The sequence below is a fragment of the Trachurus japonicus genome, chromosome 1 (assembly GCF_045865225.1).
Source record: "Trachurus japonicus isolate A0001 chromosome 1, Traja_1.0".
Lineage (NCBI taxonomy): Eukaryota > Metazoa > Chordata > Actinopteri > Carangiformes > Carangidae > Trachurus > Trachurus japonicus.
In genome coordinates, this window is record NC_140907.1 from 37,899,065 (window position 1) to 37,909,478 (window position 10,414).

General features: G+C 44.9%; 1 protein-coding gene across 1 annotated transcript in view; it reads left to right on the forward strand.

Moving 5' to 3' along the window:
* LOC146992538 (protocadherin Fat 4-like) overlaps positions 1-6,978 on the forward strand; it is a 13,811-nt gene extending 6,833 nt beyond the window's left edge. The window contains exons 10-18 of the mRNA XM_085790902.1: positions 163-335; positions 1,254-1,408; positions 2,774-3,081; positions 3,583-3,693; positions 4,340-4,531; positions 5,924-6,012; positions 6,102-6,194; positions 6,478-6,663; positions 6,903-6,978. Coding sequence (XP_085647028.1) covers positions 163-335; positions 1,254-1,408; positions 2,774-3,081; positions 3,583-3,693; positions 4,340-4,531; positions 5,924-6,012; positions 6,102-6,194; positions 6,478-6,663; positions 6,903-6,978 — 1,383 coding nt within the window. The remainder of the gene's footprint in view (positions 1-162; positions 336-1,253; positions 1,409-2,773; positions 3,082-3,582; positions 3,694-4,339; positions 4,532-5,923; positions 6,013-6,101; positions 6,195-6,477; positions 6,664-6,902) is intronic.
* Positions 6,979-10,414: the final 3,436 nt, after the last annotated feature.

A 10,414-nucleotide genomic window follows, 5' to 3' on the forward strand; every position in this document is an offset into this window, starting at 1 on the left:
GAATTAAAAAGAAAGACAGAAAGAAAGAAAGAAAGAAAGAAAGAAAGAAAGAAAAGGAGGTAGGAAATAAAGAAACAAAGAGAGAGAGAAAGAAAGAAAACATCTTTTCACCAACACACAGTATCTGTTGTGACCTATTTATCTGAACGATGTGCATAACAGAACGTCACCATAGTAACACTCAACATCACCGACGTCAACGACAACAGACCTGAGTTCAGCTCCAGCAGCTACGTCAGCAGCATCCTGCTGAAAGACGCTGAGGAGGGGGAACTGCTGCTGACGCTGTCGGCCACCGACAAGGACGCCGGGGACAACGCACGCATCACCTACAGGTGAGTCAGCTGTCAATCACCTACAGGTGAGTCAGCTGTCAATCACCTACAGGTGAGTCTGCTGTCAATCACCTACAGGTGAGTCGGCTGTCAATCACCTACAGGTGAGTCGGCTGTCAATCAACCACTATATACTGTATATATATATGTATTAGGGTTGTTCGGTATTGGTCTACGTATGGGAAACAATAGGTGTGTGTTTGAGTAACATGAAAGTTTGTGTTTCATTCTATAAACTACTGATAACAATTTCTCCCAAAAATTACAACTGGTCAAAATAACAAAAAGAGATGCAGTGTTTTCAGACCTCAAATAATGCAAAGAAAACAAGTTGATATTCATTTTTAAACAGACCACTAATGTTTTAATTTAGGAAGAGTTCAGATTAATATAGATGGAAATTTAATCCTGCAGCATCAGTGACTGTTTACTGATTTACTGATTACTGATGCATAGGTTATAGTTCTAAGATTTTCTATTAAAATAAAGCCAATAACGACATTTTTTGTGTTCTCTTTTTATTTGGAAAAGTACCGAAAAGTATCGAAAAGTATCGAAAAACATGTTGGTACCGATACCGGTACCAAAATGTTGGTATCGTGACAACACTAATATGTATATATGTAATATGTGTGTTGTCTGGCCTCCCCTGAGTGAGTTTCGAACCCGGTCTCCCGCACCGCGGGCGACGATGCTAACCGTTTCGCCAAGAGGTCAATGACCACTTGGCACATGGGTTAGCATGTCTTTTATGGGTGAGTGAGTTTAACTTCAGTACCGCTAACCGCCACACGTCATCGCTTCTCCTCACTGGTACCTCGTGACCCGTGGACCTCCGCATACAGCAGCTATTAAAATTGAAACCATTAAATTCTTTTTAAAACGTTAACACATACAGCATTTTGTTTCTTGTTACAGTTTCTCTGAAGGAACTCCTCCATATTTGGCCTTAAACAGTGAGACCGGGGCCGTGACCTTGACATCTGACGTCCTCTCTAAAGTCACAGAGGACACGACGCTGAAGCTGACAGCCGTCGCCACAGACCACGGTCGACCTCCGCTCAACGCCACAGGTCAGTCTACTGAGTGGTACTACTGTAGTAGTACTACTGCTACTGTAATTGTATCACTTAGGATACCCAACAGACTAATACTAGATTTGGTAGGATACAAGAATTAACCTGTAGATGGACTAGTTGTAATGGGAGTAATTAATAACTAACTAAGGAGGTAATTTACCAAAACAAAGGCCTACAAAAAACAAAGTAGAAACATATTTATATATATTTATTTTAAATATTTTTTAAGCATCATTGAAAAATCTCACATTCATCAAAGTCTCAACCTCTCTTCTCCACAAGTCTGTCTGTAGTCCAGTGGGTAAGGTGGCTGCTGGCCAACCCCAAGGTCACTGATTCAAATCCAAGCTGAGCAATCTTGTTATGTGATGTTGAATTCTGCTTTCCTCCCCCACCTTCAATTGGTTACAGGTGTTCGTTAAGAGACTCATTAATTGCTAGTGCCACCGTTTGCAGCACATCATCAGATTACAATCAATGTGTGCTCTCTGTGGTGAAGCGGCAGAGTAAAGGTTTAGTGATCATGAGGTCATGGGTTTGATTCCTGCTTCAGTCATGTTACATCATTGCTTTTTTTCCCCATAGAGAATGCATTGGAACAGTCTTCAAACTCTTCAAATCTTCTTACTTCTTTCAGCCTCTAAAGCTTGACCATACTTTCTGCTAGAGACTTCATTCAAATTCTAAGCTGTTGCTGTAGTGTTCCTCTATGACTCAGCTTATTGATATCTTCAAGAGTGTCTGATATTTGGCAGTTTTAAAATCATTACATTTTTTGACAAAATCCAGTTTTATAATGGTTGTGTATTGCGTCTAACGAGCAGAGCTAGAGTGGTGACATCGTCAGCCAGAGTGGAGAGAGCCAAAAAAAGCAACTGGAACTTTTGTCTTAAAACTGCCTCAGTCATGTCACATCATTGCTTGACTTTTCATTCCAACTATCCAGCTGTCATTGGACAGTCCTTGATTCCTCATAGTATAAAGCTCATTGTAGTGCAGGTCCTCTGTGGCCATACGGTTAGTGTCTCAGGATACCAGTCCTGAGGTCATGGCTTCAATTCCTGCCTTGGACATGTTTGCTTTCAGCATTCACATGTATTTCCTTCAGGAATTCTATTTACTGTTGTCATGGTGCTTTTGGGGACATACATTTTTTCCTGTCCTGACACTGGAGACAGCCTGAGGCTGGAGGTCTGCAGCCAGACCCTCTTGGATGGAGAACACAGCTCAAACAATTGGCTCCTGGCCTATATTTACTGTTGGGCCAACCATGAGTTTTACACTTTTCATACTACTATAACTGTACTGTGTAGTGTAGTGCTACTGTATTTATTGTTTATATTTGTTGTTTTCCTTCAGCTCCTGTCGTGGTGAACCTCAGGGTCGTCAGTTTTGTGGAGAGCGTGGGTTTCTTAAGCTCCATCTACCACTTCAGCCTCCCTGAGAACGAGGCGGGCAGGTCAGCCGTGGGCCGGGTCCGGGCCTCGGCGGGGAGCGACATCTACGACGTGTCTTACACAATGAGAACGCACTCTGACCTGTTCTCCGTGGACGCCAACGGAGCCATCGTGACCAAAGCAGAGCTGGACAAGGAGAAGCAGGAGTGGTACATCCTGGACGTGGAGGCGGTGGACACCAGGACCCCCCCTACATCAGCCACCGCAGTGGTACGACCCGTTAGAAATGTTAATTAACCAGGACAAACCAATTTACTGGATATTAAGTATCAAAAGTACATTTTCAGCTTTAAATGTACTTATGTACTGGAAGTAAACGTAGTGGTTTAGGTAGTAGCTTGGTAACAGACATCAGCTCAACCAGTCAACATGGTGCATTCACTTGCAGTCTTATTTGATGTTTGTCACTTGTAGTTTGTTTGTCGTTTGATGTTTGTAGTTTGTTTGTAGTTAGTGCCATGGGGATGTGGCACTCTTTTTCTTTTTATTGACTTTGTTCGGCCAGTTTAAACTATTCAGCTATTACAGTATTCAGCTTATTGATATCCTCAGCAGTTTTTTAATAATGACAGTTTAAAAATCATTAAAATTTTGTATGGTTTTCTCACAAATGGTTGTAGTTTGGGAGGTTCGCCAAGCCCAAATCTCACTCTGCTCTGCCTCTACTCTGTGTGTTTCAGTTCAGTTCTTCACCTGTTTGTCTTCTCTCAGGTCAGAGTTCAGGTCGAGGACGTCAACGAGCCGCCACAATTGGAGTCTGAGCTTTATAAAGCCGCCGTGTTCAGCATCACTCCGTACAAGACCTCCGTCACCTGGGTCAAGGTACACACACACACACACACACACACACACAAACACTTCCACACACACATACACAGCTCCTATCTGTTTCCATGTGTCATGAAAGACTGGCATTCAGAGGTAATACTAGTCTGTAGCTGTGTACTTTGACCTCATACACACATCTCTAATACTCCAAGAGCTTTTAATTTGTGTCACTTTGTGACTTTGTGCTGTGAAAAGTGCTATGTAAATAAAGAATTATTATTATTATTATTAATTTGAAATAACTAACCACCTACACACTGTCACTTCCTGTGACGGCTTGTCACAGGAAGGTGATGGTCAAAGTCCTGCACACAAACACTAATATATCCGTGAAGGTTCTCAGTCATCTAGGTCATCTTATTCTTCAAGAAAAACACTAATATAATAACAGAAGAACATTTTCTGCCTCAGCTCATTTAGATAAGATAGAAGTACAAAGCAGGTGAACTACAAAGTCCCAGAATGCACTGCTCTGAGAAACGTTTCAGAGTTCAGGAGACGTTAGAAGCTTATGTCAGAGGTTTTCTGTTCCCATGATGAGGTTTTATCTCATCAAACAACCTGATTCACCCAAGAGTTTTCAGACAGCACCTGAACAGTCCATCTCCTCCCTCTTCCTCCTCCTCCTCCTCCTTCCCAGGCCACGGACCCTGACGTGGGTGAGGACGGTCGTCTCAGCTACAGTCTTTCAGAGTCGAGCTCTCACTTTGACGTGGACCCGTCCTCAGGTCTGGTCTACGTGGTGTCGGCGGTGGATCTGTCTCGACAGACAGCGGTGCTGGAGGTGAAGGCCACAGACGGTGCAGGGCTTCAGGCGGCCATCAAGGTGAAGGTGAGGATCTGTCTTCAGTCAGAGGAACAGGAAACAGGAAGTGAACGGAGAAATGAATGAGGGCAGCTCAGGAGATTGAAGCGAGATTTGAATAGATCAAAAACAGGTTCAATAAGAAACTTAAAGCAGGTTTAAAACTGTTGTTTCTGCTCAGAGTGAGCTGAACTTGAACCTGAACTGAACCCCGCAGGTTTAAAGACCATGGGTTCGAATCCGACCTCTTTGCTGTGTGTTTTCTCTTACTTACACTATCCAACAAAAATACCAAAAATAACTACAAAGAAAATTGGTTTCACTTAAAGGGGACCTTATTTCTAGCATAAAATATGATCATTTACTCACCCAGATAACTTTGGTCTCCAGCCGAGAGGCGCGTATATCCGTATAATGGAGTCTACAGGGCAGCAGAATGCAGCCTCTAAATAACACATTATCTGCAGAGAAACTCCTTCATTTCACCAATATTTAGTTCTGATAGGCTAGTGCTATTCCCCTCTGAGTCCGGGGTTAGCTGTTATCAACATCCGGGGTCTGTAGGTTGACCTACTGACCTCTGACCTGGATGATGTCATCTCTGAGCGCCGCGCGGTGCGGCTCGTTGCTACAGCTAATGCTATGGTTCATTTCTGTGTGTTTCTGACTTGTCAGAACAAAATGAGCAGCTGGATGAAGTTCAGCTTTCACAGGCTGATGCCTGATGCTCGACTACAGCAGCTTGCTTTCTCCCCGGGATGATGGCAAAGTTTGACCCTCTGGCTCTGGTGGTTCCGCAGGCTGGATAAATTGACATATTGCTGATCTTCAAAGTTTCTCAGGGTTTCTCGCAAAAGTTCGTCCTCAATCGACGTGTGTGTTTTTTGGGGTTTTTTTGCCGTTATAAAACACACACACTGCTACAGCTGTGCAGCTGTTGTTCTTCTGCAGTTTTTCAGAAAAAAAGACAGAGCCATTTCTTTTTTGACTCAGAATACAGATTCCTTTAAAGGATACATAGATATAAATAGATGGTATACTGTAGGTGGTCGGTTCTGGGAGAAGCCATCGAGGAAGGATGGAGGCTCTCACTGACGCTGCATTCTCTTGGAATCAGGCAGACGGCAGTCGACAAACAAACCGCATGTCATTTTAGTAGACGAGAGAGGGCCGGTATAACGTTGGTGAGGTAAACAATACGACATCGCCATAACAACATACTGTATGCATCGTGTGTATCATTTTGCTGCATGCTGTTCCAACAGACCATTTGTTTGTTTATTCCGCTCCGTGGGGCTGTTGTCCACCTGCCTGATACCACATGAATACAGCATAAAGAATATGATTGAATTGAGAAATCTAAACACAGTGTGTCTTTAAAACCTTCCTTCCTCCGACCTGGTTCTGTTCTGCCCCCAGGTGGACGTCCAGGGGGGTGCAAGCATTGGAGACGTGGTGATCATCTCCCTGAACCGACCGGCCAACATCGTGGAGAAGAAGGTTCCAGAGTTAGAGAAGTGAGTCGGTTTAGTTTCAGACGTTCACTCCTCCATCTTTTCTCTCTTCTCCGGTGTTTATTCTGTTCTTCCTCTCTCAGGTCTCTGGGCTCGGTTCTGGGCTGGACTGTGAACATCCTGCAGGTGTGGAGCTCTGACGGGGGGTCCCCAAGTCCAGAGGCCCCAAGGCTGGCGTGAGGACGCTGGTCAGCTTCATCTCCACAGACGGAGATAAAGTGGTTTCATCAGAGGAAGTGATAAAGTGAGGGTTGGATTTTTATCTCACATAAAATAGCAGTAATTTTACTGTTTGTGTTAAAGCTCCATACAGTATAAAGGTAGATGTTTGTGTTAAAGCTCCATACAGTATAAAGGTAGATGTTTGTGTTAAAGCTCCATACAGTATAAAGGTAGATGTTTGTGTTTAAGCTCCATACAGTAGGTAGATGTTTAAGTCGACCTCTGTGTGATCATCAGGAAGCTGCAGAGCCAATCAGCTGCCGTCACCAATGAGCTGGTCCAACTGTTTGGGGAGGGGGTTAACTTTGCTGTGGTGACGAAGCCTCAAGATCCCACCTCCAACAACGCCACCATCATCACTTTGGCCGTCCTGCTGGCCCTGAGCATTGTGGGATTTATTGTCGCCATCGCCTTTGTCACCAGGTGAGACATTTATTTACATTATGGTGGACAAAACACACAACTCAGTCTCTTTTGGTGGTTTCAGAACGTCATATTATACTTTATAACTTTGATATAAAATATCAAAGTTTGATAAGGTTTACATAAAATGAATTTGATAATTTAGAGTAAAGTTTAGTTTTAAATTATAATTCCAAAGCAGTTTTCCTCAGGATGAAGTTGTTGTTAAAAGTCTGAGACTTGATGACATTTCTCTTCAGGTTCAAGAAGCAGAAACATCAGGACGGCAACAAAGAAACTTTTGACATCAGCAGAAACTCTGAAGGATACACGTGAGTCCATGGCCGTAGCCAGCTATGAGGTAAACATTTCAGGGAGAAAAAAATAGAAGAAGCTCCAAATAGCAGGGTAAGCATATTAACACAGTGGGCAGCTACTATTTTGAAACGACACGCAGTGAGTAATCTGGTGTTAAAAACTTAATTCAGATGGCAGGCGCCTTGGTTAAAGCATGTGTGCCTGCCAGACGTAGCGTTGTATGCACGAACAAACCCATTACTGTCAATGCAGACACATGTCATGCACGCTCACAACCCAAAGCAATACCGTAGTGGCGCGTATTTGGTGTGACACACTTGTTTTCTCCTCACTGGAACAGGAAATAACTAGAGCCGACTAGGGACGATATTAGGGGAAAAACTTCAGTGAAGTGATGTAACTGCAAATTAAATTTTTACATAAAAAAACAAACAAAAAAACACATACCGGTAGCTTCTTTTGTTCCCATAAATATATTGTTACAAAGCCATAAGATACAGATATAAAAGGACAGGAAGTAGGAGAGTAGGGTCAGTGTGTTGTGGTCTTTGTGGAGCTCTACATAGAAAACAATGGAATAGGCTGATTTGATGTGTTGTTCACTGATGGTGTGTGTTACACTTCTGCTTCTTTAGAGCTGATGTGAGACAGGTGGTCAACAGTTGGAGACTGGACACAGAATAACAACATGTTTGTGTTTGTAGGGGTCAGGACTACGGACTGAGACCAGAGTCTCCAGTATCCATCAGTCCATCTATAAAGAGTGACTGGTCCAACGGTGAACCACCAGACTTCAGTCGTGAACCTGGACCCTCAGAGTCACAGTAAGAGACCTGCTACAAACCTGTGAACCTCCAAACTGTCTCTGTAGCAGAATTTAGTTCAGTGTGTTGAGCTGCTGCAGTCGACATCATTGGAACAGGAAAAACTAGAGTAGGGAAGGGAGGGCAGGCCAGTTTTACAGCAGGGGAAAGGGAGGTAGGGGGTCGATGCAGGCGGCGGTTGGTGCAGAGAGATCCGGTGGATCTGTGGAAAAACAGACAGAGTGCGGGACATAGTGAAACAGATAATGATAATGACAGTTCAAAATGTGCTGAGAGGAGAAGAGAGGTGGGGAGAGGAGAGGAACCAGATGTGTCCCCCAGCAGTCTAACGCCGGGTTCACACCGGATGCCGAAGCGCTGCAGAGCGGAGCGGCCGCGGGAATTGCGTGCGAGCCGCGTACCTCCAGTTCACACCAGACGCCAATTTCTCTGCGGCGGTCGCAAGCGCTTCTGCTCCTCAGCTGTGTGTGTATATATCTGTGTAGCCTGTGTGTATGTGTGTAGGTGTGTGTGTTCCTCTCTCGCACTCTGTTTAGATTAATAAACACAAAGTCCTCTGGTATTTGTCAATCTCGGTATTTTATTTTGAAAATTGCTTTTATTTTGAAAATTGACCGGATTGTCTTGTGTTTCTTTGTGTGACTTTTTGCCAGAATTGACGCGATCGCTCGCGGCTCACGCACAAAATAGACCAGACGCCGAAACGATCACTGCATGGCGCGAGCCGGACGCAGAGGATCGCGGCGCTTCGTGTCTGGTCCGAACTACACTATCGGTTAACAAGGGCGCTGAAAGGAAGCGGGCTCCGTTCCGCGGCTATTCGCTGCGCTTCGGCGTAAGCCTATAGCAGTGTAGCTATAAAATGGTTCAGAGCTACCTGAACCAGCCCTAACTAAAAACTCTGTCATATAAAGGAAGGTCTTAAGTCTAGACTTAAATGTAGTTAGAGTGTCTGCCTGTCTGACCCATGGAGAGAGCTGGTTCCACAGTAAAGGAGCCTGGTAACTGAAGGCTCTACCTCCCAGTCTGTTTTTAGAGATACTGGGAGTCACTAACAGACCTGCATTCTGATGTGCACTGTTCACTGATGGTGTGTGTTACACTTCACTCTGCTTCTTTAGAGCCGATGTGAGGCAGGTGGTCAACAGCTGGAGACTGGACACAGAATAACAACATGTTTGTGTTTGTAGGGGTCAGGACTACAGACTGAGACCAGAGTCTCCAGTATCCATCAGTCTGTCTATGAAGAGTGACTGGTCCAACGATGATCCACCAAACTTCAGTCCTGAACCTGGACCCTCAGAGTCACAGTAAGAGACCTGCTACAAACCTGTGAACCTAACAGAGTTCAGTTTATAATCATAATAACTTGTACTTACATAGCGACTTTCAAATTACCCAAGGCGCTTTGCAAGAGCATGAGCCGGGGTTGGGGTTAGACTTTAAGGAAACAGATAAAGGGAAAAGAGGTGAGGAAACACTAGACAGACAAAGGAAGAGGTGGATCTTGAGGGACAATTTATAGGTGTCAGTCTGGTTTCAGGGGATGGACAGCAGGCCCATGTCCGAGGACCGCAGATTATGGGATTGAGTGTGTTGTTGGAGAAGGCCAGACAGGTAGTGGGGGACGAGTCCATGGAAGCATTTGTAAGCGAGGAGGAGGAGTTTATAAGTGATACGTTATTTGACTGGGAGCCAGTGGAGACGGACGAGGGTGGTTGTGATGTGCTGCCAGGGCTTGGTGTCAGTCAGAACCCTGGCAGCTGAGTTTTGCACGTACTGGAGCCTGTCCAGGGTTTTACTGGGAACCCCGGAAAGGACTCTATTACGGTAGACCAGACAGGAAAAGATGAAAGTGTGAATCAGGGTTTCAGCAACAAAGTCTGAGGGTGAAGGCCGGAGATGGGAGATGGTCCTGAGGTGGAAGAAGGCAGACCTGGTGATGGATTTGATGTGAGACTGGTAGAAGAGGGTGGAGCCCATGATGATGGCCAAGTTGCGTATTTCATGGGATGGTGTAATGGAGCAGCCATCAATGTGGAGGAAGAGATCCCCAACCTTCCTCAGCACTGGATTAGGGCCCACAACCATAAGCTGTTTTTTTTGCTGTTTAGTTGGAGTAGGTTGGTTGTCATCCAGGTTTTTATGGCATGAAGGCAGTTGACCACAGACAGGGGTGGATGGTGTTAGGTGCCGTCAGCATAGCAGTCAAAATTGAGGCCGTGGTGACGTATGATCTGGCCGTGGGAGAGTAGGTAGATGGTGAAGAGGATGGGATCGAGCACAGAGCCTTGGGGGACACTGTGGTTGACTGGGGCAGGTGGGGAGGAGGTGCCATTAATTGTGACAAACTCAGATCGGTTGGATAGATCAGGACTGAAACCATGTAAGGGCTGTACCATTGATGCCAAGGTGATGGGATAGGCGTTTGAGGCGGATTGTGTGGGGAAACAGTGTCAAAAGCTGAGGAGAGGTGGAGGAGAATGAGGATACTGATTTGAAGAGGTTGTTAGTTAATTTGATGACGGTGGTCTCTCTGGAGGCTGATTTCAAGGGTTTGTAGAGTTCATGGTCAGACAGATGTTGGTGAAGCTGGAGGAAAGGCCGACCAGGAGTTGTTCAGATCATCA